The 26,125-nt window shown below is 36.0% G+C and overlaps 2 protein-coding genes across 3 annotated transcripts; one reads left to right on the top strand and one right to left on the bottom strand.

Annotated features, from left to right (window-relative positions):
* The first annotated feature begins 306 nt into the window (after positions 1-306).
* On the top strand, positions 307-20,744 carry LOC114716060 (DNA polymerase epsilon catalytic subunit A-like). The gene is given in 51 exon segments (XM_028900999.1): positions 307-499; positions 1,282-1,347; positions 1,458-1,517; positions 1,706-1,801; positions 2,164-2,324; positions 2,489-2,577; positions 2,677-2,894; positions 3,348-3,434; positions 3,535-3,669; positions 4,204-4,326; positions 5,326-5,409; positions 5,751-5,915; positions 6,019-6,195; positions 6,416-6,529; positions 6,757-6,861; positions 7,304-7,422; positions 7,537-7,678; positions 7,750-7,844; positions 8,038-8,143; positions 8,253-8,332; positions 8,482-8,658; positions 8,827-8,914; positions 9,064-9,144; positions 9,233-9,376; positions 10,061-10,156; positions 10,345-10,545; positions 11,314-11,368; positions 11,446-11,588; positions 11,679-11,994; positions 11,997-12,147; positions 12,817-12,961; positions 13,055-13,252; positions 13,352-13,426; positions 13,769-13,959; positions 14,524-14,704; positions 14,822-14,831; positions 14,834-14,885; positions 15,918-16,050; positions 16,237-16,338; positions 16,419-16,502; positions 16,641-16,715; positions 16,910-16,969; positions 17,048-17,310; positions 17,390-17,438; positions 17,743-17,903; positions 18,142-18,208; positions 18,401-18,511; positions 18,669-18,839; positions 18,922-19,131; positions 19,504-19,610; positions 20,115-20,744. Coding segments are annotated over 51 exon segments (6,639 nt in total). The 5' UTR covers positions 307-340; the 3' UTR covers positions 20,476-20,744.
* LOC114716062 (uncharacterized) lies at positions 20,694-24,799 on the bottom strand. 2 transcript variants are annotated; one of them, XM_028901001.1, is made up of 7 exons: positions 24,633-24,799; positions 24,336-24,395; positions 23,599-23,748; positions 22,818-22,891; positions 22,325-22,443; positions 21,739-21,822; positions 20,694-21,083 (listed from the first exon to the last, which is right to left on the bottom strand). In XM_028901001.1, exons 2-7 carry the CDS (start codon positions 24,340-24,342, stop codon positions 20,996-20,998), a joined length of 522 nt encoding a protein of 173 aa, XP_028756834.1. In that variant the 5' UTR covers positions 24,343-24,395; positions 24,633-24,799; the 3' UTR covers positions 20,694-20,995. The 2 variants fall into 2 exon arrangements, with proteins under 2 accessions (XP_028756834.1, XP_028756833.1); XM_028901000.1 differs by having other exon boundaries at positions 20,694-21,089; positions 24,633-24,796.
* Positions 24,800-26,125: the final 1,326 nt, after the last annotated feature.

The raw sequence follows: 26,125 nt of genomic DNA, 5'->3' as shown, positions 1-26,125 counted from the left end.
CATATAATTTGGTGACAGTTGGGTAATTGAAAATTATTAACAATATTGAGATAATATTGAATATTGATGCTTGCGCAATTGGGAGTTTGGGAATTGGTAGTCGAGCATCCCGCTGCCGTGGGGGCAATTATGTCACAACGGCCAAATATTTTATTATATCTGCCGGGAATAGAAAAGCGCGGGAAAACATCACTGCTCCCACGGTTCCACTTTGACCTGCCGCTCATTGTCCTCACTTTCCTGTCCTGAACGTGATAGACCACTGGAGCTCTGAAAAACTTGCATAATCTGTGTTTGTCAAGATCCTGCTGGCAGAAAATCCTTGATCCGCTGACTAACAATGAACAATGAAAGCCGAAGATGGGACCGCAAAGACTCCCGCAGAGCCAAGAAGCAGAAGCTAATCCGCAACGCTGAAGAAGAACTCGAGTCTAAATTAGGGTTCGATCTTTTCTCAGAGGGCGAGAAACGACTTGGATGGTTGCTAAATTTTTCATCCGTAAGCCATTTCCCATTCCTATGGTCTCATCTCAATATATATATCTATATATTTATTACTTAATTTTCCCGTTTCTGGAAACGTGATATAATTATGAATTCATCCTCTCTATCCAGCTTTCCTGCTTCACTCTTTGAGATTATATAACATTTACAAGTTATGGCATTGTATTCATGAAAAAGGATAATTTAATCTCACTGCTAGTGATTACGATTTACTATGGTTTTTGTACTTACCACGCTAGCATGACTGCATTGAATGGTAGCTTCATTATGGCTCCGGGTTACAAAGTGGTCATGAACGTCACGGCAACTTGTTGCCTTAAGAAACTGTGGACAGATCGGCAATCAAATTCATTTTGTTCTTCGCATTTCCTGGCGAACTACCAATGTCATCTTCAACTTCGATTCTAGTTTGTTTTCTCTGCACCATGTCTTTCTTGCATTATTTATATTCTACGTACTGACTACCTTTCTCATTTTTGCTGCCACTACCAGCGGCATCACCAGTGATAGTGCTGTTTGCTACTCAAGATGTAGTCTACAAATACATTCAAACTTTTAACCATCATCATCTGTATGATTCATTTTTTTGAGAGTTTCTTTCCACAACTAGTCAATTTGAATGAGATCAATAAACCGCCGCAAAAAGTCAATTTGTTCTTGAAGCCATAATAGAATACAGATCTTCTTTGATTGCATAACGAATGTCTCTTAAAATGCGTATTAATTCATTTCATGTACGATTCCAAGGGATTTACATGTGCTTTTCATTCGTTACAGTCATCTTGGGAGGATGAAGATACACACAAAGTCCATAGTTGTGTAGATCTTTATTTTGTTACGCAGGTATATAATTCTGCCGAACTGCTTCTCTATAAAATCAACTTCTCACTAGTTTTCTACTATACGGGTAACCTGGTTTGGTAAATAATTAACTGTTTGGAGTTTTGCATCAGGATGGTTCTATGTTCAAGTCAAAGTACAGATTTCAGCCTTATTTCTATGTGGCTACAAAGGTAAGAATGCAAATACATGCATCCACGGCAGGGGAGACAACACATTTGGGTTTATATGCGTGCCTGTGTGTTTCTATGCAATCATATGTATGTGTGCCTGTGTTTTTGTTGATATCTTCTATTTCGGTGTTAATTTTAAGATGCCAACCTTGATATCAGTTTCAATGATGGCTTTATGAAATCAATAGGATAGAATGGAGATGGAAGTTGAAGCATATCTAAGGCGGCGTTATGAAAGTCAGATTGCAGATATTGAAATTAAAGAGAAGGAAGACCTTGATCTTGTAAGCAATATATGCATCTTTCTATCTGCTTATCTCTACCTGATACATGATGAGCAGCACCCTCCTTTTGATTTATAAATACTCCATTCTGCCTCCAGAAACTCTTGTAATACTTATCTTCATGGTTGGAAGATTACTTCCACAATTTGAGAAGGTCAAATCACTATTATGCATGATGTATTCAGAATTAATTTCATGCATATGCTTGCAGGTTTTGTAATATCTCCATGGAACTGACGCATGAGACTCATATATCTGCATTTTTTTTAGACATTTTTTACTTTTGTCATTAATCCAACAACAATATGGCTGTGCATGCTTTTTTATCTCTAGAATTCACTTTGATTCCATGTTCTCGACAGAAAAATCATTTGTCTGGATTACAAAAATCTTATTTAAAGCTATCATTTGACACTGTGCAACAATTGATGAACGTGAAGAGTGACCTGATGCATGTTGTTGAAAGAAATCAGGCAAGATCTGATGCAGCAGAAGCTTATGAATCCATATTAACTGGAAGAAGGTAGGTGCCTTTCATCTACATTTAGTTTTGTTTCATGGAACAAGATATTGAAGTGTTTCATTTATTTCCTTATGGTGGCCTATTGCCTTTCAAGGCAGTGTCCATTTAATTTGAACATGACATTAATCACTCAATCTGATGCTATCCTGCTTCTTGTTTTGTAGGGAGCAAAAATCCCAGGATTTTCTAGATTATATAATTGATCTTCGTGAATATGATGTTCCTTATCATGTTCGCTTTGCCATTGATAATGGTACCTTTTATAATACTTCTTGCTTTTGATAATTATCCTACTGTTCTCACATGCTGTCTTCCAAATCTATCATGATATGCTGAATCACATGTCACCCAGATATTCGATGTGGCCAATGGTATGATGTTAGTGTGACCAACACTGGGGTTACACTTGAGAAGAGGACCGATCTTCTGCAGCGTGCTGAAGTTCGTATTTGTGCTTTTGATATAGAGACCACGAAACTTCCATTGAAGTTCCCTGATGCTGACTATGACTTAATTATGATGATTTCATACATGGTAGATGGAAAAGGCTATTTGCTTATAAATAGAGAGGTAATAAAAAATGGTTAATGCTTGACACTGTTTACTGCATATTCCCTCCCAGTCATTGGTTTAATGGGGACTCTTTTCATCAAAACCTCATAATAGAAGTCTACTGAATATGATATTCATTTGATTTCTCATTCTTTTCATAAGAGGTCACTAGAATTTGGAATTTTGACCCCAAATATGTTTAGTCATTACCCTCTTTTAGGTTCACATGACGTCGGGTCATTTGTGTTAAGCTATTGAATATAATATGAATCGTTGATTGTAAATTTGGGATCTATAATCATGCTAATGCCAATTAAGTATGAAGCATGGCCTAAAGGATCATAAATCTGTGTTTTACTATTTTGTACCGATCACGATTTTATCCTAAAGTTTAATGCCTATACTATAAGGCTTTAATCCTAGGTTGATGCTGTTGAGTAATCAAATTATTTTTGTTGCTTTGACTTTTAGTGTGTTGGGGATGATATAGAGGATTTGGAGTACACTCCAAAGCCAGAGTTTGAAGGATGTTTTAAAGTGACAAATGTTCAAAATGAGGTAATGTGAATCCACAGAGATATGCATGATTTACCTGATGAAAATCTGTTCCCTTAGGTTGTTGTGCTGTGTTGATTTCTGATTTTGGGATTACTTGCAGGTTGAACTTCTTAAGTTATGGTTTTCTCATATGCAAGACGTGAAACCTGGGATATATGTTACATATAACGGTGATTTCTTTGATTGGCCATTTGTGGAAAGAAGGGCAGCTTATCATGGGTTCAAAATGCGTGATGTATGTTGGTAACCATTTCATTTCTGTTAGAACAATTAACTTCTACTGAGTAGGGAAAAATTTAGAAAAAAATTGGTTAGAGTGTATTACCTCTAAACAGTTTCTTTTATTTTTTCCTACTCTGATTAAATAAATAGCATTCTTTTATCAACAGTTAATGAACATATAGTGTTTCTTCACTTGGAGGGTCTGTCTATCTAACCATTTTTTGTTTTTTCAACTTCATTCAAATTATGAAACTTTGTGCAATTAATATTTCACTATGTTGTCATAGGATCAAAAAATTTAGTGTTTGAGGAACTTTTAAGTTATTATGTCTCCCATGTATTGCATGGGGAAAATATTTGGCTGCTATGCAGAAGTGGTTTTACGATTTTTTTTTTCTGCATAGATATTGGGGCATTTGTCTCCAGGTTTCAATTTTATTCCTTAGTTGGAAGAACATTCTACAAGTTCTAATGATTTCTTTTCTCTTTTTTTGATTGGTAATGCTTATTCCTTTTATTTTATCTTTTTGGTTAATTAAACTTGCAGGAGTTGGGTTTTCTATGTGACAACAGTCAAGGGGAATGTCGAGCAAAATTTGCTTGCCATCTAGATTGTTTTGCTTGGGTTAAACGTGATAGTTATCTTCCTCAAGGTAGTCAAGGCCTGAAGGTACAAATTTTTGCTTTTTGTTCCTTAATTTATTTTTGCACCAATTTGGGTTGATCTTCTTCATTACTACTACTGCTACTACTATTACTAAATGCAACAAGACAATATCTGATGAATTAATTGTGAATTGTTTCTTCTTCAAAAAGAAATCCGTGTCTTCCAGTTGTAAGAGTTGCTTACCAATAATGATATAGTCAAATATAGAGTTTACAGATTTCTCAGTGTGTCAAGTTCCTGTATATATGTGATATATAATATTATATAATTTCAGAACAGTGAATTTCGGTCAAGATTGTCAGTGTTAAAAGCTGTACATTAAATATATAAATATTCCCCGAATGATACTATGCAGCTAGATCAAAAGCTCTTAGAGTCAGATCGAGCAAAAATAAATGAAAGAACTGTAAAGAATTAGCAAAGTATTGGTAAGATGGACAGTTTATAAAACAATTGATTAGATCGGCTGAATTTTATACATGTGATTATTCCCCTTAATATATGATAAACATGACATGACAGAAAGAGGCAAACTCCTGCAAATGCTCATATTTTTCAATGAGCCAACTTCCTTTTCAGGGAGCACCAAATTCAACATTGAACAAGCAGTCAGATACGCCATGAATATAATTAACCAAAATTTTTTAATCTCATCATAAAATCAAGTGATGAATACGATCAGTATTTTATGCTTAAATGCATCTTTTTAGCTGCCATCCTTTCTGTTTTATTTTGTCTAGGTCTTGCTAGAGGTTTGAGTGCATATCTGTAGGAGGATGCACTATGTGCATATAATTATATCTGTTTTACCCGCTGTTAGTTAACAACATAATTACTCTAATATAAAAGGATATTCAGAACTTAATGTATGTTAAATTTGGAATAACTTGTTTTTCAGCATTAATTTGAATGCTTTTCTTGCATCTTATGCCTTGTGTTTATTAATTTCGGGTTTAATTGAGTTTATCTTTTCTCTCTTGCCTTTCCTTTATTTTTGTTTAGGCTGTTACAAAAGCAAAGTTGGGTTATGATCCCCTAGAGGTGAACCCTGAGGACATGGTTCGCTTTGCAAAGGAAAAGCCTCAGGTATGAGTGATTCAAATTGATAAATTAATTGGATATGGAAGGCGTGCTAGATATATTATATAAAAAATTTTTGTTCTTTGAAAATTGGTGAATGGTTTTTTGGTTTGCTTGCATAATCTTTATGATTGTGCACAAAGTGGGTGATGAAACACTTGGTTCTATGTGGCTAGTGAAGTGTGATACACTTGTTTGTTGGGTGAGCATTTAACCCCCTCGCCCTGTGTTTTTCCTTTGGATGTGCTATACTTTCTTACTGGAAGTTGTCATGCTAAGCTTCTTAAGGGTCATATGATAACTTAATAAATTTCCCTTTTCTTTTTGTTTTTGAATTGTTATTACAGATGATGGCCTCATATTCCGTTTCTGATGCTGTGGCAACTTATTACTTGTATACAACTTATGTTCATCCCTTTATTTTTTCTCTTGCGACAATTATACCCATGTCACCAGATGAGGTTTTGCGTAAAGGCAGTGGGACCCTCTGTGAAATGTTGCTCATGGTTCAGGTGGGTTCTTAGGCATATTTGACTGAAATTAAAATTCTTTGTGCCGAATCATTTACTTCGAGATCTCTAGTTTCCCTTATGATTATGTTTGCATCTTTTACAGGCATACAAGGCTAATGTGATCTGCCCTAACAAGCACCACTCTGATCCTGAGAAATTTTACAACAATCACCTTCTTGAGAGTGAGACATACATTGGTGGCCATGTGGAATGCCTTGAAAGTGGTGTTTTCAGATCTGATCTTCCAACTAGTTTTACCCTTGAACCTTCAGCATACGAGGTCTGTCATTCCGTTTCCAAGTACTATTGATCACGCCGTCATTTTAACAAAGAATGCTGAGTCCTTATCTTCTCCTCAGTAAAGAAAAGTTGGGCAGGGGCTACCTCCTATGCACAAGATGGATTTGTGATTTGACATAGTTCCTGAGAAATGAATATGACGTTACATTTTGAACATGTGTAAAAATGCTTGACTGACCCTGGAATGGTTTGGATTGCAGCAACTGATCAACAACCTTGATCGAGACCTGCAATATGCTATAAGAGTAGAGGGTAAGATGGACTTGGATTCGATCTCTAATTATGATGAAGTTAAGAATGCTATCATGGAAAAGGTACTGATTATGATTCTTGCCTGGCCCAATCTTTTGTGCTTCAATACTTTCATATGAATTGCTTACCAATATATTTTTTAATTTTATTCATTACGATTTTTTTTTCCCAATTTTTCACATGTCATTGCAGTTACAAGATATATATCTTCTGAATATCGTGTAAAACTGACAATTACAATATGCATTCACTTAGAAAAATTCTGATCCGTTTCTCCTTATGCTTGCAGCTTATAAAATTGCGAGACAAGTCAATATGTGAAGAATGCCCCCTCATTTATCATTTGGACGTAGCTGCTATGTATCCAAACATAATCTTAACAAACCGGCTTCAGGTATGATGATCCATGAACAGTTTTCAAGTCATATGTCAGAAGTTCTTTGTTTGAAAAATCAATGTTTATATTCCACTTTTGCTTTGCGGCAGGATCTACATGCGTAGGATGGGTACTAGATTATAGAAAAAAATTGAATGACAAAGGAAAGTGAAAATAATTGCATTTTTTCCCATCTCTCATTCCTGCATCCACATTACACTATGCTTATATGTCTGATTAATTTTGATATGAATTCTTTTCCGTATGAATGCTATTCTTTAACTTTGTTTGGCTGCATTTGTGACGAAGCATCAATTCTATTTTGTGTTTGATACTTCTTTTCTGGTATCCTGCGTTATTGGGAGTTATTCTCTTGATGAATATGTATATTGTTCCCCCTCCCCTGAAGGAGAGATGGCTGTCTAACTCATGTTGATTAAAGATTGCTGTGTAATTGCAGCCCCCTTCAATAGTTACGGATGAGGTCTGCACTGCATGTGATTTCAACCGTCCTGGAAAGACTTGCCTTCGAAAACTTGAGTGGGTTTGGCGTGGAGAAATTTTCATGGCAAAGAAAAGGTGTGCTTTTCTTTTTGGTTTATATTTCTGTGAAAATTAGCATAGATCTCATTATAGGAGCATACCTCCGCAAAATATAATGACTAACTAGGTTGTTTATTTGAACAATTTCAGTGATTATTATCATTTAAAGAGGCAGATTGAATCAGAGTTTGTTGAGAGTGCTGATAGGCAGTCATCTAAATCATTTCTTGACCTGCCCAAGTCAGAGCAGCAATCCAGGCTAAAAGAACGTCTAAAGAAATACTGCCAGAAGGTTATGAATGTTCTGTTCAACTCGTTTGTTTAAATTATAAGTGGCATGCTAAATCTTAGTGGCTTGCACAGGCATACAAACGGGTACTTGATAAACCAGTAACTGAACTTCGTGAAGCAGGGATCTGCATGCGTGAAAATCCATTTTATGTTGACACTGTTCGCAGGTGAGTTAACATTATTATATATCCATTTTGAATATTTACTGTTGCTATTATAGTGCTTCGTAAGAAAATAATTATCAGAAAACTTACATATATAGTCCATGGAAATTGGAACGTAATTTTTTTACAGCTCATAAACTTAATGTTTTTCATTGATTGTTGTACTAAGGTCTGTTTTTGTTCAATCTGGTTCTAGTTTTCGGGATAGAAGATATGAATACAAAGGTCTTAATAAGGTTTGGAAGGGAAAGTTGTCAGAAGCCAAGGCCAGCGGAAATTCTATCAAGATCCAAGAAGCACAAGTATGAATTGTATAATTTACCTTGATGGTTATTATGCGATATTACTCAAGTTGCTACGGTAAATGTTGCTGTTTATGGAGTTGAGTTAATACGGTGGTTTTCTCTCCAGGACATGGTTGTGCTTTATGATTCATTGCAACTTGCGCACAAGTGCATTCTTAATTCCTTTTATGGATATGTCATGCGCAAGTAAGTGAAGTGATCTTTGGTGATGCTGTGTTGAACTGAAAAAAAATATCAAAGGAAAAAAGTGAATTAATCTCCATGCATTCTTGAATTTTTTTTTTTCGGTTTTTTCTTACTGAAATTGGTTTCTAAGTTTGTTATATATCTTACAGGGGGGCAAGATGGTACTCCATGGAAATGGCCGGAGTTGTTACGTATACTGGTGCAAAAATCATTCAGAATGCCCGTCTGCTTGTTGAGAAAATAGGAAAACCACTTGAATTAGACACGGATGGCATTTGGTGTGCACTTCCTGGATCTTTTCCAGAAAATTTTACCTTTAAAACAATGTATGCTCTGTTCTTTTATCGGTTGTTTGTATAATGTGATTAGAGCAGGTCCTCATATCTTATTCACCATTGAATAGTTTATTTTAGCAGCATGAATGTGGGCTAGTCTAGAATATCTTTGCTTAGTTATAAGTCTAAAGAGGCTGACTGAAGTTTTATACATTTCAGAGACTCAAAGAGGAAGTTGACTATTTCATACCCTTGTGTCATGCTTAATGTTGATGTGGCAAGGAATAATACAAATGATCAGTACCAGGTCTGCCTATACTGTTATTTCTGAATTATTTAAATTGCGATCAATTGCAAGTGTTTCTGCTTCTGAGTTTTGTAATTAGTACTTAGTGGTGTGCAATTACTTGGCTTATATATGCCGTGCATTCTTTCTAATTCTGAATTTTACGACAGACACTCATTGATCCAGTTAGGAAAACTTATACAACTCACAGCGAATGCTCTATTGAATTTGAAGTTGACGGACCATACAAGGTATTGTAAAACTGCACTTTAAGACTTTTAAATGTATTGATTTGCGTTTTCACAAATGTGTATAATTTGTATGTATTCTGTGATATAGGCAATGATCCTTCCAGCTTCCAAAGAAGAAGGAATTCTAATTAAGAAGCGTTACGCTGTTTTTAATGATGATGGAACGCTAGCAGAGCTGAAAGGTTTTGAGATCAAGCGGAGAGGTGAACTGAAGCTAATAAAAGTTTTCCAGGTATACTGCTTTGGACCATTAACTGCTAGCACGGAGACATATGAGAAGACCTGACAATCATGACGCTATGTATTACATTAATTTAGATTGGTTAATTTATACTGGTGTAAAAGGAAATATGGCATATTTAGATTTTTTACAGTGGGAGAGGTTCTACTTATTAGCAACTAGCAGTTAAGATTTTTTCCCCTTACAAAAAAAAAAAAAAAACAGCTGTCAAGGAACATTCGTTCCTATGAATGCAGAAATAGAAGTTTTGAAACTGGTAAATGCCAATGCACTCCATGTGTGTAGTATATAAAAAAAATGTTTTGAATTATTTATTATTTATATATACCTTAAGTGTACCATGGAAAAACACAGTCACTGCGGCACATCCAAGGTTTGATTTTTTCTAAAACTTTTTCAAGTGTTCAAGGTATCCAACATGGGATTGACTCTTATTTTGAAGTCTCTGGACTAAATAGCTATCTTGTCGTTAATTTGAAAATAAAATCTGCGACGTATGTGAACAGGTTTTTTACCTATACATATAGATAGATATATAGATGTAGATATTTTGTTTCTGTTGTGCTATACGATGATTCTATATTGAAACTTGAATTAGTAAATTCAAAATCTGCATAATAGAGTTTGCTTCTTTCAGTCATTTATTTTTAATTTGAAATGTATTTCTTCTTGCAGGCAGAGCTTTTTGACAAGTTTCTCCACGGGTCAACCATAGAGCAGTGTTATTCAGCTGTTGCTACTGTGGCAAACCGCTGGCTTGATCTTCTTGATGTAAGCTAGAGATTCATCTTTTAGTGTCTTACATAATTGATGTTTTTTTTTTTTTTTATCTTTGTTCACCCAATGTGCTTTCTCGTGTTCTTTTATCTAATTTTTTTATATTAGTTTGAGGAAGACAGTGGTGATCATATCCTGATATAACTTTCTATATTCTTATCGTGTCTATTTTTGTCTCCCAGAACCAAGGAAGGGATATTGCAGATAGCGAGTTGCTTGATTATATATCAGAATCAAGTACCATGAGCAAGTCTTTAGCTGATTATGGTGAGCAGAAGTCTTGTGCTGTTACCACTGCTAGACGGCTTGCTGACTTTCTTGGTGATGCAATGGTCAAAGATAAAGGCCTCCGCTGTCAGTACATTGTAGCATGTGAACCTAAGGTGTGACTCGTGTTTTAATGAGCAAAATGCATGATGTGATGCATGTGCTGTAAACCTTCACCATAATACGTTTCATTAATAATGAAAATGTGATTAGAAATATAAATCATTTAGAAGAAATCTGTTGGAGGTTGACATGTTTGAAGTTATTGCATGTTATTGTTGGACAATTTAAGCACTCAAGAAACATGAAGGCCCTCTTTATTGTTCCTTTATTTATAATATTCTGACAGAACTTAACTGTAAATTAAACTCCGAATGATAAAAGATAATTATAGCATTACTTGACAATATTAAATTCAACTTTTAAGACTCCTTATTAATAGTAAACTACAAATCCTTTAATTTCCCGCTCAATCTGTAAGACTTATCTCTAAAAATATTTGACAGCTTTATTTAGAGGACCAGATGATAGTTGGTGGTCAACATAACCAAGAAGAATGTGATTTAAAATTGAGAAATCTCTTGCATAAGCAATCAGTTGGGTGTCATTTACTCTCCCCCCCCCCCCCAAAAAAAATGTATGTTCATGATTTGGGAGTTACCTTTAATGGATTTACTTGGACGTGAGTTTTTAGGTTTCATCCACTCTATAATAGCTTTAAATGGATTTGTGGACATAACTTAATATATTATTAGAGCATTTGATTATTATTTCTTATTTCATTTTTAAATTCTTTTCCCTCATGATTGCATTTTCATCTTCAAATTCTTATCTGTTTGTTTATTGCTTAGTGATTACTGTCTAAAAAATATTTGTCTGAGCAGGGAACACCTGTAAGTGAGCGTGCTGTTCCCGTGGCAATATTTGAAACTGATGCTGGTAAATTTTACTTGTATTTTTGGGTAACACAAGCTCTTTTGAACATTCTAAAAAAACTACATGCCCACTATTTGCAGAAGTAATGAAGTTCTATGTCCGAAAATGGTGCAAGGTCTCAGCTGATGCTGGCATTCGATCCATAGTTGATTGGTCCTATTATAGGCAACGGCTGAGCTCTGCAATTCAAAAAATTATCACCATTCCTGCTGCAATGCAGAAGGTTGAGGAAAATATTACTTTGGCATGTTGCAACTATAAAATTCTCTGTTTTTTCCCTTCTTTTGGCTGAAAGGGTATTGTAATCCTTCAGGTTGCGAATCCTGTCCCTAGGGTGGCTCATCCTGATTGGTTGCACAAAAAGGTTCGGGAGAAGCAGGACAAATTTCGCCAACGAAAACTAGTTGATGTCTTTAATTGCATGAACAGGGATGAACTCTCTAAAAAGCAAAGTAATTCTGATAATGTCTGCCGTGTTATGAATGAAGAGGCTATTAATGACTTGGAGGATTTTGGTAACAAGGCCAGGAATAATATTAGTGGACCTAGACCAATTATACGACATTATGAAGCTAATAATGAACAGCACTCCGTGAAGCCTTACAGCAAAGAAGATTCTGAGCAAAAACAAATAATCATGGTAGTGAGCGTCAGCCACTAGCACATTTAGAACACAATGGAGATTCATCTGAAAATGTTGACAGAACAGTAGATTATCAAGGATGGCTCCAGACGAAGAAGAGAAAATGGAAAGATATAATGGCAAGAAGAAAGAAGCAAAGGTAAAAACTGTTCATGGCTATGACATATCAAAGTTCATGGATATCAATATCTAGGAAGTTCTTTGGATTGAATCTTTCTTGAGGGAGTCTCCAAAGAACCTCATCAGTCAATCAATTTGAAATTGAGATCATAATCAATCACGTGCTTGCATGAACCCCTTAGCTACATGTGTGGTATTGTGGCAGATGATACTGCCATCTCGTTTGTATTTTGCTCTAAAAATCTATTCACGATCTACAGTAGTCTCAAGTAAAAGCTCAATATTCGGCTCCTTCTTTTTCTCAAGAGTATCTAATGATTGTCTATTTGATGAAAGCCTTAACTATGTGCGTTTACAATTTAATTATTCAGGTATCTAAAACTTAAGTCAAATGCAGATAGACTTTTTTTTTTTTTTTTGGGGGGGGGGCACCCAACGCAAATAGGATGATTTAAAAGCTCAATGTCTGACTTTAACGGAACCTGTGGCGCCAGTGAATGCTTATATGACTGGCATTGTTGAGGACCTATGATTGTTTGGTTAAGTTTCAAGTTTGGAAGCGGACAAAGATCCTACGATCCCTATAGATACTTAAATGTCCATAGTTTTGGTTTGAATTCTGAAATCATTTTAAGCCTCAGATAGTATTACTTGGTATGGTACTAAGAAAGAAGTTTGATTTTCTTAGATTGGAGAATTCAAAGAAATCAGACGGTGCTAATAGCACTCTTGAAAGATTGAGAAACAGGACAGATCACAAAGCTCAGGGAAGAAGTAATGTTGATTCATATTTCAGAAGGCATGAGGTAGTACTGACACGGACCCATTGGCAGGTGAGGGAGTTGAACTTTAGAATGAGGTAGTCAATTTCAAAATATGAGTTGAATGCTTTTTTAATTATTTTTCCTAATCTTCCTTCTCTTCAGATAATACAACTAATTCATAGTTCACAGATGGGCCAATTTTTTGCCTGGGTTGTTGTCGATGGGGTCATGCTTAAGATTCCGGTTTCTGTTCCTAGGGTCTTTTACCTCAATTCTAGGTCACCAATTACTGAGCAGTTTATGGGTAAACGTGTCAATAAGACTCTTCCACATGGAAGGCAAAGTTATAACCTGTATGAGGTACCGATCGTCTTTTTTTTTGCTTTTACGGATTTTATTATTTGTTTATTTATATTTTCTTCATTGGAAGGGCATAATATTGGTCTTGGAATTTTAAAGGTTACAACTAATGAAGTTCAATTTAAAGAAACAAGCAGAAAGCTTGCAGCTCTTCTGGCAGATCCTGACATTGAGGTTTGCATATTCACTGTCATCAAATAGCTTATTTCCTTTTTGTTTGTTACTGTAGAGATTGTTGCTATTTCACAGGTAATATGCTGTATTTTGAGCTCTTGATATGATTGGTTGTTGGATTTGAACGAAAGAAAATTTGTTGAATTTTTCCGCGTTGCATATCATTTGTTATTTAGGGTAGAATTTGTCACTTGTTCTGTTTTGCTTGTTTTCACTTTTACCTATTACCATAAAGTGGGAAAGGAATTCTCGTACTTGGCTAATTTATTGTTATTGTGACAGTTATTTATCGTTGACAAAATTAAATTGAATTAAAGTTGAAGGATACAATTTTGTGTTCAGGGAATATATGAAACAAAAGTTCCACTGGAGTTTAATGCCGTAGTCCAGCTTGGTTGTGTATGCAAGGTGGACAAAACTGCTAAAAAACGTGGTCTTCAGGAACCTTGGAATCTGAGTGAATTGCACATGAAGACCACTACAGAATGCTCTTATCTTGAACAACCCATGTCCTTCTTTTACTTGTATCATAGGTAAGTGGTGCTCCAATATCATCAGAGGCATTATTCTCTTACATTCACAATTCGTTTTGGCACCATAATGATTGTTTTATTTTGCATCAAGCAGTTGACTGTGAATGGTTTTTTACGCCAAATTAGAAAGCATATTCTATCATTGTCTCTTGTTTCAGAAAAGCATAAAGATGCTCAATGTGCAGTCATGTCACATTTATGATGAACATTCTTTTAGCAGCGAACATATTGGGTAGTGAGATTATTTTGGTGAGATGGATCTTCTGGGAAATACTGTAGCAATTGTGATTCAAATAATAAAAGAAGTCGGGCAGTCAGTGTGGGTCCAGTAATTATTGAGAAATAATATTGTTGCCTCCTTTGTGTTATAAGTCCTCCAGTTATGCCCATGTGTTTTTCATATTAGTAGAATGTTGGTCATATAGCTATATCTGTTATTCTCTGGAAACTTTTCCACTTATTCTTTTCCCTTCACTACCTAGAAAGGATGGTTCTTCATATTCTTTTCCCTTCTTGTGCTTTGCACTTTATCTTTGAAATTCTCATTTTTTTGGTTAACATCAGCATCTCCGAGGGGCGGGCTATATATGTTGGATATTTTCCTGCGTCAAAAGCAATATCTGTTGTGGTAGTCAATCCATATCAAAACAAGGACTTGTCTCCGGTATTTCTTGAAAGACAATTCCGTGATGCTTGTGAAGCCTTGTCTATTGAGGCACCTCCCAAAAATGGTATTAGATTTAAGGTAAGCTGCAACACACTTATCATATTTTGTCTTCCTCCTTGCAGCTGGTCTTAACTCTAGGTGTTTAGTCAATTTTATTTTTCCATGTATCTATTTACTTATATGTGCTACTTTCAGGTGGACTATGTTTGCATGTCAAGGATGCTGAAACGATGATGCAAAGAGTGATAAATGATCAAAGGTTTCATTTCACATTGATCTTAGTTTACAATTGTTCTTTTTCTGAAGGAAGAAAACACAATTTTTTATTTCTTTTCAAATGTCACAACCTTCCCTGTAAGCTTTCAACATGTTCAGGACATTCAAGAAACTAATCCCAAAATAAGTTTTCTTTAAATACGTGAGACAATTATTCTTTAATGTTCACCGAATCCTCTGGCTGCTTAATGCAATGAAGAGCGGTCACCCACATATCACAACCACACAGCACAAGACTTGGACTTGACACAAGACAAAACAATGAGTAAAAGACATGTCCTGGCTTTTGAGAACCCCAATAACTTTTCCAACTATTTCCACCATTTCTGCCTCGTGAAATCTCCCTTCTGCCCATCTGCTTCTTTCCATTTCAGGTACATACCCTTGTATCTTCTGCTCGACCAACATTGGCACTTTTCTTTTCCTTTGCTCCTTTTTCTTGCTATATGTTTTGGTGGCAGTGGTCGGTTGAGTAAACCTGTCGAGTTCATTTATGAGTATGGTTAGAACCAGATGCCACCCAATAGGCTCCATACCTGACACCATCATGTATGATTAAGGGGCATCCTATGGCTTTTCATGTACAGAAAACTGAATTGGTTGTTGTCTTCGGATGTTTGTGCTAACCTGGTTGAGTCACAGTTTTTCTGAGTTACATCAAATTTGATTTTTTTTTTTTTTACTGGTTTTTTATCAGTCTTCTTTTTAGTTGCTTCACTCCATATCCTAGGCCAAACCAAGGACTGGCTCTCTAGTTGAGCCAGATGGGCCGGTTTCCATGACCTTGATTTATATCAACCCACAAATGAGCGAAGGAAGCTTAAGAATTATAACTACTTGAGATTTCATATTTGCTTAAAGCTCCAATGGTTGACTCGTTAGCGCATGGTTTCAGATTTTCCAACCCTATTCCCTTTCAAATTTTTATATTTGCTTTTCAGATATCAAATATTACTTTGCTGTAGCACTTCCTTTAGATTATACTACTTTGCTCCTCTAATATTCTTGGTTATAGGAATGAGCATCATGGACCTATGGTTGCTGTCATTGAATGTCCAAATCCCCAACTAATGAAATTGACTATTCGAGCTCTAGATGATTTTCCGTGCCTGAACATTCCTTCTAATGCACGTGATAGTCAGTACCAGGTAAAATGCTCCATAGAACTGATCCTTCTCTGGCGTATTAGCATATACTAACTCTTTTTATGTGTCTGTATATCATTTTGCTTATTACCATTATTTTTTCATCATTGTCTAAGCTGCACATTAGGGTGTTGCGCATGGCATAATCCTAGCATATAAATTCTGTTGCTTGATTTTGGCTCCTTCTAGATTCTTGGATGGCAACAAGTTGCTGCAAAAACTGGAATGCATCGCTGTGCTGCTTCAGTCCAGTGGCTGAATGAGAGAATCTCTCTCTCAAAATATGCTCATGTAAGCATTCAAAACCTTTGGCAGCACATATATTTTTGTTGTTGTCATAGTCAATGGGATTCTCAACTTTTCTGCTACAGGTGCCATTAGGGAATTTTGAACTTGACTGGCTCATATTTACAGCAGATATCTTCTTTTCTAGAGCATTGAGGGATAATCAACAGGTTCTTATTTCCTTTGAAGTTCTTTATTCTGTGTTTTATGTACAAACTGAAACTTACACCTTGTCTTCGATTATAATGCTTTCCTAATCCCTGAAATAGATGATTTTGCTTAGCTATGATCAGAGTTCTCTCTTATAGGTACTTTGGATATCTGATGATGGCCTGCCTGATTTAGGCGGAATTAACGAAGAAGAGATGTGTTTTGCTGATGAGGTCTGTCTTAGATATTTGTTGTTTTTTTTTTTTTTGGTGAAAAGATATTTAACTTTTATTGTTGCCCAATTTGTTAAGCATGTGCTTTTTATAATATTAATAGTAGTTGTTGTAGTAGTAATAACAATAGTTGATTTTTCAGCATGCATATATTTTGTTATCTTGAAACTGAATGCCGTGCCTTCTGGGAATAGGTCCACCAACCTGTTCTTACCTACCCTGGAGCTTACAGAAGAGTTACAGTAGAGCTAAAGGTTTGGACGTCTATCTTTACTTGATTTCACCAATTGTACTGAGTTTTTAAAAATTAACAAGGACGTAATTTTCTGCAGATTCACCATCTGGCTGTAGATGCTCTTCTAAAAAGCAACCAAGTCAATGAGTTGGAAGGAGGTGCTTTGTTAGGGTTTGATCATGACATAAACTCTGGACCATTTGCCATAAATGATCAGAATGGCATTGATGAGGCCACTTCATGTGCACGTGCTTTTCGAGTCCTAAAGCAGTTAATCCAACGGTGCCTTGCAGATGCAGTTACATCTGGAAATGCATATGCTGATGCAATATTGCAACATCTATATCGATGGCTATGCAGGTTCAAATTTATCTATTTACTTCCCATTCTCATCTTTTTGGCTTAATGACTTCTTTGATCTTTCCTTCTCAAATTTCAGCCCTCAATCAAAACTTCATGATCCAGCTCTTCACCAGCTCCTTCACAAGGTAAAGCAATTGTACATTAAAAGACGCTATATGATGCATGTGACAGTTGCACATGATGAATTTTATTTTGTTTCCTTTTCTTTGCCTTAAATTCATTCACTTTGTCCTCCAAAATGTGATAGTAAATTTACAATGGCAGATTGACTCGATTCATTTAAGTTTTTCTTAGATGGTAAAGCTTTTCCTCATGGTCAATTATTTTCCCCCTTAAATTTGGCCTGTTGAAATCATGAGATTTGTCAATTATGTTTATGTGATAAAATCTTTAAATTTTTTTTTCCGTGAATCCCATCAATATTTATAGGTCATGCAAAAAGTTTTTGCATTGTTGTTGGCGGAGCTCCGTAAATTGGGTGCATCAATTGTTTTTGCAAACTTCTCAAAAATAATCGTGGACACAGGAAAACATGATCTGCCTGCAGCCAAAGCTTACTGTGATAGTTTGTTGCGAACTCTGCAGTCTAGGTTTGTCTCCTCAGTGCCATAGAAATTATAACACTTATCTATGATATTGTCAGTTTTTTTTTTTTTTAAAATCGAAGATAACAGAAATGTACAGTAAAGGCAACGAGTTGGACAGTTTGATCCACGACCTCATTTGAGAGTGAAACATTTACAACTTGTTCCTGATGAGCCTCGTTTTGTTGTGGAATAACCACTTAGTTCATACCCTTTCTAACTCTGGGTATTGCCTGTTCTATAGAGATCTATTTGAATGGATTGAACTTGAACCGCTTCAGTTCTGGAACTCATTGCTATTCATGGATCAGGTTCGGTCAGCCTTTTCCTTTGTTGTTTAGCCTGCACTATATGTGTTTGGGGTGCAAGAGTTTCTACGCTCCTTCTTTTTACAAATTATTCATTATTGATGAAGCAATTATACATAGCCAAGGAGCTTCTTTGCTTGTTTGAACAGATGTAATTAATACTTACATCAAGTCATTCTGCTTTGCCTTCTGTAGTATAACTATGGTGGAATACCAGCAAAATCTGATGATGCGATTAATGACGAATCTCAAGTTGACATTATATCAAGTTGGAACATTGCCGAATACTTGCCAAAGAAAATCCAGGTAAATTCATAGGATGAATTATAATATGAATCTAAAAGTTAATACAGGAAAAGAACCTAGAACATTATATTAGGTTGTTAGTTGGTTATCCTTTTAACATGGAGTTGATTGTTCTTTCCATTCCTATGTTATCCGGAATTCTTCTGGCTTTCTACAGGATCACTTTGTTTTCATTGTTTCTCAATTCATGTACATTCCCTGGAACTATGCACAAAGACAAGCTGCAATACCGGCTTCATCACAAAGTGGCGACTCCTGCACCCCATCAATCACTATTGGAGCTGCAGAGAAATTTGAATCACATGTGACGGAATATATTAAAGGACAGGTATAGCAATGACAGTGAAATTTATTTACGCTCTGTAGCTCTTGATTCCACATAATACTTGGTTCGCATTTCTGTTCTGCAGATCAGCTCTTACTTCACAGACAAGCTTCTGGGAATTGTTGGCGATATTATGCATCATATGAAGGAGATAAGACTAGAAAAAGACCAGAATGTATCATCTGGCAATCCTCAACTTGCGGCTGATTTCCACAAAGGGGACGCAGCCTTGGAATTTATCAAGCATGTCTGTGCCGTCCTCGCCCTGGACCAGAGTGTGCAGCATGACGTTCTGGTAATATCTAACGAACAATTCCTCATCGTGAAATTATAAATAACTTGACTGTTGTATTGTGATTTTGGTCACACAGTGCCTGATTTGCACAGTCAACTGTTGCATAATAGGCCAATAATGGGAAGATCTTCGGCAAAAAATGATGATGATGATTTCATCATCGTGAGCCGTAATTAGGGGTCGACTATTGTTATTTACTCCTCTCCAATCAAGACAAAAATAGAAGTTAAACAGTAGTGTTCATAACCATGAATGTTGATTTCCTGCCTAAATAATTTGAACTGGATAACCTTGTAAGGCAGCAAATTTTCCTATTCCTACGGTACCCCATGCTTAGCAAGGTAACAATTCTGTTTGTCCTTTGCTTCGTAGGTCATGAGAAAGAATCTGTTGAGATTTGTTCGGGTCAGGGAGTTTGCACCAGAAGCTGAGTTTCGTGATCCGAGTCATTCATTCATATTACCCAATGTCATCTGCAGGTAACAAGTTTATATACTAGTATTATTCATTGATTATTGATTAGTAATTAATGTTATAAATTTGCTGGATCCTAGCGGTACCTTCTAAAAATTAATCACGTCATACGCATCACATGTTTTTTCTTCGTACTTGAGTCATTATGATTTTGTTTGAGAGTCAGGTAAAGCAGCAGTTTGCCTTCGTTGAATATGGGTATTATCATCTATTTGCCAATTATATCAAATTGAATTTGCCGAGAACTGTGCATCACGTTCCAAGTGGATAATGTTATTATTCGTGCATTGAAAGAATCAAAATCATTTCTCCAATGTGTTTCGTTCTTGGACCTTCATCCGTGACAACCGCAAAATCTTTCAAAAAGGAAGTCTTTTTTTCCAATCAAAATATAGTCTGCGCTCACAAGTGTTACGGCTCTATCTTTTAATCTCTTATAGTTCCTCCTCCACAGCTCTCAAGTCGATCATCGTGCCATTATTAACATGACTTTCCAATCTTTTGGACAGCTACTGCAATGATTGCAGAGATTTGGATTTGTGCCGTGACTCAGCTTTATTAAGTCAGGAGTGGCATTGTGGCGTGCCGCAGTGTGGGCAGCCATATGATCGTGAGGTGATGGAAAATGCACTTCTTCAGATTGTACGACAGAGAGAACGGCTATACCACTTGCAAGATCTGGTGTGCGTCAGATGTTACCAGGTTAAAGCTGCTCATTTAGCTGAGCAATGTGCTTGTGCGGGATCATACAAGTGCAAGGAAGATAGAACTGAATTTCGCAATAAGATGCAGGTTTTCTACAACATAGCTGTTCGCCAAAAATTCCAGCTCCTTCAGGAATGCACCTCATGGATTCTAGAGTTGAGATAGCTCTTAACATTTAGTCGGCAACGGTCACTGCGTACATACGTCGAAGATGTCCCGGGCAGCATTACCAATCGTCAAATTCGACTTGTATAGAAGCCAAAAAAAAAACAAAAGAATGAAAATTCGATTATGCTTGGCTGGCCTGCTTAATACCATCTCTCAGATCGTCAGTTTCTTGAGACTTAATTCTTTTATTCGGTTAGTGCTAGAGGTATGTAAAATATGTATATAAATTATTTATATCGATCAATGATCAGGTATCAACATCTCTAGTACACTATTTGTGCCTTCCCAAGAGGAAACCGAGACTGAGTTTAATCAATGTGTTACGGCATTTCAAAAGCCTATACGTTCTCTAGTAAGGTAGAACGAAAACTAGAAAAGTAATTAAAAAAGCAATCATTTCCAACGTCTTCGCCAAACACATAATTGCAATCCTACGTCGCAACCCCCTTTAAATGGTGAAAGAAACGCATGGTAGGTAAATCTCGGTGAGCGAACTAAGCGGGCAACACCTGCAGCTTCACCTGAAGAACCATCTTTTGGAAGTTGAACCACTCGTAGGCTCATCCTTCTTTCTGCCATCTATGCCCTTCTTCAAAGACTCCAATCTGCTCCTGCATGAAATTCATAGGTTAAGTTAACCAGTGAGGTATTTTGAAGCTTAGAGAAATATGTGCATATTATCAGTGGCCAAACACCTGAATATAAAACAGTCAGAACTTCACTACTGAAAATAACCATTATTATCAAGTAACAATTCTATGTACGTGTTAGCCCATCAATCACTTGTTCATTCACATGTTTGGCTACTCTAATTGATGATATTCTGATAATTAATATGGTTGGCAGCAATAATTTAAAGTAAAAGTAACTCACTTGCATCAATGGATAGCTAATAACACTATTCAATAAGGTATTAAAAACCGAGTTGGTTATTAAACTGATCAAAACAGTGGATTCGATTTGGCAATTAAAAAAAAAAAAAAGGACCTGGATAACCCACCCAATCCGGTAGGCTACCTGGGTTATGACTGGGTCGCACTAGTTTGGATTGGTTCACACTAGCTGAAAATTTTCCAAGTTCAGGGGATGAACTGAACCAAACAAGTGGTCAATTCACCAGTTTGGTCCAGTTTTGCAAACATTGCTATTTAACAATATGCTATAGCAATGAAAAACATGGAAACTTGTCATGAATAACCATGACAGGATAAAAACTACAGAAATCATGTTGCTATCCATGATATGCTTCACAGAAATTACTTGGTATCAGTAAGGCGACCATGCAAGCTCCATCTTTGGCGGAATCCTTCAATGCCCCCTACCCCACTAGCAAGAATCAAGCGCCTGTAAATTGTACCACGCAAGACAAATAACAGTATTCAATACGTGAATTTTTGCATTGTATAACCATGAATTGAACAAGAAAGACTTTGATGTCAGAGTGACACATTGAGGAGATGATTTGTGCTTAGCATAGTATGGAATAAAAGAAATAAAAAAAAAAAAAAGTAACGGTGTCAATTGAGGATGTACTTTGCACTTCCAAATAGAAAAATAATAATAGAATTACATAGTTACCGTTAAGTAATGATAATAATTTGCAGTCCAATTGGGGATCAATACACACTAATAGTAAAGGAAAAAGTGGCGTAGTGCATTTACAGTGAAACGTTAAACCATTTCAATCAGCAGATAAACCATAACAACCACAGCCACCATCACCATCATGTTAACAGAAGTCATTCCCCAGAAAATTGTTTTTTGAAATAATAACAAAAGCTTTATCAAGTTATTCATAAATATAAGCTTAGTTTGCATCTCTTTAGTAAAATACTAATGAATATACCTTTCCAATGATGTAACTTCTGACTCAAGCTGAGCAGCCCTCTCCTTTGCATCATCTAAAGGCATGGAAGAGCCCAATTTACATTCACTATCTAGAAGACGTTTTCTTACCTCCTTATCCTGCAAATAATTTTTGCCAAGTGGAACATCATATCATACAAACTTAGTTTCCTTTTACACCTCCACTTCTAATGCAAGTAGTGAAAAAATAAAGCAAACATGTCAGGAGCTACAGAGAAAATAAAGGAGTTGAAATAATAAGGCAGAAGGAAGAGAGAGACAGCAAGTTTACTATCTTGAAGACATCTCCTTATTCTACTTATCCTACAAATCTAATAGCATAAAATTGCACTTCCTACATCTCCATCTTCATATACTAACATTAGAGGAATATTGCACATATGTCGAGAGATAAATGAGAGCACAAATGACTTCAATCAGTAAAATGGAAGATGAAGCCATTGAGTGAAGCGTATCTGTCACAGTTATCTCACCCTCCTTTCAGCACATTGGCGATATAGAGCAATCTCGTCTTGACAGAATGGTTCAACGTCGTTGATCTGCAAGCCTGCAACATTTAAATAAATCTGAGTAATGTTTTTCTGAATAAAAAGACTCACAATTAACATTGATCTTCAAATATCTGAACTTTTGAGGAGGTCAAGGTATTTGTTTGTTCAGGCTATTTGGAGGGCATTGCCTGTATACATGTTGGGACTATGACCAAAATAAGGTGGTCTAGGAGTCCTATTTTCGGTTGGCATCTAATGCACACAGATAGAGCAAAATAAGAATTCTAGCTCAATAGTTTCTTATGACACTTGTAAGGGACATGGTCATTCCCTGCCTCTCAATGGGTTTCTGCATGAGGTTTTCAATGGAGTCAATTTGCTATCATGCTCAGGGACTGGTTGCTCTTTTGATCTGTCCTTCGTTAGACTTTTTCCCTGTTCTATGAGGATTGCTAATCTTTCGTATTTGTACTTCTTTTCTCTCGTGAATTATTTTCTTTAACCTAGAAAATGTTCAAACACTTCATTCATCAGTAAAACATATAACAGCCTACACTCTTTTTCTACCTCAGCTGAAATGTATGACCAGAGCTGGAGAGAAATAATCTATAGATATCTAATCTGCTCCATAACAACCAGAAGTGAAACGATGTAGTGACCATCCCTGGTTTTAGCCCCCACTAGCAACTCGGTTTTACACCATTTGAAGTGGTTTTCTGTAGAAGGAGCTGAAACTTCTTACAAAGGAAACATCAGTACTTACACAAAAATAGATTCCTCAGGATTTCATCACACAAATCAACACCTTCAAGCACATGGGAGGCTATTTCTGGTGGGACTAGAGGCGATGGAGGCCCCATCATTAGATCATCCCCAACCAATATTGTCTCTTCCATGGTTGGCTGTGAGTCAACTGAACCACACAGAAAGTTATAAGCATATTAATCAGGTACAGTTTATCAATTGTCAAAAACTAAGCCTTTCTAAACAGCAGGATGAAATTATACACATGGAATGTTATAAGCAATCTTATTATAGAGAAATAGAAGATGATATGAAAGTTGTGTGTATTCGATAGTCGAGCAAAGGGTTTATACACATGAAAGGAGCCGAGGTATTAATGACTCGTAATGAGTAAAATAAAATCCTAACAGAATAATATCTGATCCTATAATAACGGTACAGATTATACTATTTGTATTAATGATAAGATATTCTCATATCATCACACTTATAAAGAGTTCATTAATAGTAAAATTCTAAGCCTTTATTAAAATTTTACATAGTTATATGATATTCCTATCCTATAGTACGGAACCTATTTATAACATGAACAGCATCTTTAACAGCAAAATCGGAAGTATCGTCTACTCGTGAAGATGAAGAATCCTTAAATCAAATGCACAATCAGCGTCAAACAAGATGCAGAACCTATCCGCAGCACTAATCACTGAGACGGCCTAAGTAAAATCCAATAACAGAGTTCCTGAATTCACGTACCATCCATGGTTGCTTGATGGTAAGTCTTCGGCGCAGAAACTCAAAAGAGGTACCTATATCCTGCAACGAAAAGGGAGTATGATAATCAAACAATGCAATGGAAGATGCAAATCCTGAGTGCAGCATTTCATCAAACATATGAAAGTCAACTAAAGAAGCGATCAAGCAACCATAATTTCATAGAGACGAGTTTAGACGAAGAAATACAGCAGAAGCAGCTTAATATGCATCTGAAAATGAAGAAAGAGAAAGAAAACAGAAAGAAATGGCGTGAAGCAAATCAAACGAAGAAGATACCTGATGCAGCGCGGCAGCTTAAGAGTACACGCCAATGCCTGTGGTCTGGGACTCTACTCTTGCTCTTTCAGCTCAGCTCTTCGATTTCAACCCTCACTTCGAAATTTTCATGCACTCTCTTCTCCCTCACTCTCCTGAGTCTGAGTTCCAGTTATTACCTTCGTCCAGGTTCGTTGTTTTTATACTGTATTGCGAATGAAGGCGAGGAAATACTCGCAGCGAAACGAAGAAAATCAGTTTTTTTCGGAGAATTTCAATGAGTTCTTAAAAAAATGAGCTGTTGAGAGAAAATAATTATCAAAAAATCTCAACGACTTAAACAATTTTTAATGATAAATATTAGAGTAAAAAAATAACAATTTTTAAAACTTATTTAGTAATTATTTTTTTCTTAGGACTTTATTGTAATTTTTTTCTCTTTTTTTTTGCCAACAAAAATCAGCATTACTATAATTATAAAAAATTATTATAATAATAAAATATTGCATGGAAAAAATAAAAATATTGAAGGTTGCATGAAGGTTACATATATAATATGAAATTCAATTAAAAATAAGTCAATTAACGATGTCGCCTTCCTTCGTTGTGAAAATTTGTTGTGCTTTGATGTTAATTTTGGCTAGGTTGATTAACATTTACCTTGGTATTAATGTGTGCGCGCGCGCATAGATCTGAAGATCACACATTTTAACAAAATTTTCTTATTATAATAGTTAAACAAAACTGAAAGACACTTGAAAACATTATTGTGAAATGAGTACATTATATTATATTGCGATATGGCACTGTTCAATTGATGTGTACGAGGAATTAAACAAGAACCCCCCAATAAGTCATCAGGGCATAAGTGAGAGAAAAAAGAAAGCAAATTGTTTCGTGAGGCGAAACCATCCACTGAATTCAGTCCATTAAAAAAAAAAAAAGAAGAAGAAAATAAACCAAAAAAACCATCCACCGAAGACTGAAGTTTCATTATTATTTTTTCAATCACTGATCTTCGACCTTTCTTTCAGAAGAAAGAGAAGAACAGGTTAAACCTGGGACTGCGTCAGAGGAGAGGCATGAATACATCAAGATCCTGAGAAAAGAATTTAATTACTCTATTAACAAGTGAAGAGTAAGTAATCACAAGTCTCATAATAAGAAATGACAATAGGTTAATCATTTATTATTAAAATTTTTTGATAATTAAATTTTTTTTCTTCAAACCTCTTGATAATTCTCCCTGACATCAATTACTTCGGCTTTTTGCACATACCTCTCGTTTTTACGGCGTTTTATTAACCCGAAGAGTTCTCCGGACGCGTTGACTCAAAGATGATCTCATTGCTACAGACAGTGAATTTTTATCCTGTGTTTTCCTTTTTACGGCGCGAAATCGGTCAGTCTCTTCGTCGCCCCCTTGTTTCTGCCCCATTTAATGCTATAGGTTGATTTATGCGTTATTGCTTCTTTCATCAAGACAACCGAAAAAACAAGTGGCCCTTTTGAAG

The sequence above is a fragment of the Neltuma alba genome, unplaced genomic scaffold, assembly GCF_004799145.2.
Source record: "Neltuma alba isolate B1F8T4 unplaced genomic scaffold, ASM479914v2 tig00011642_pilon, whole genome shotgun sequence".
Taxonomy (NCBI): Eukaryota; Viridiplantae; Streptophyta; class Magnoliopsida; order Fabales; family Fabaceae; genus Neltuma; species Neltuma alba.
The sequence above is the reverse complement of the archived record's forward strand: the minus strand, read 5'-3'. Positions and strand labels throughout refer to the sequence as shown.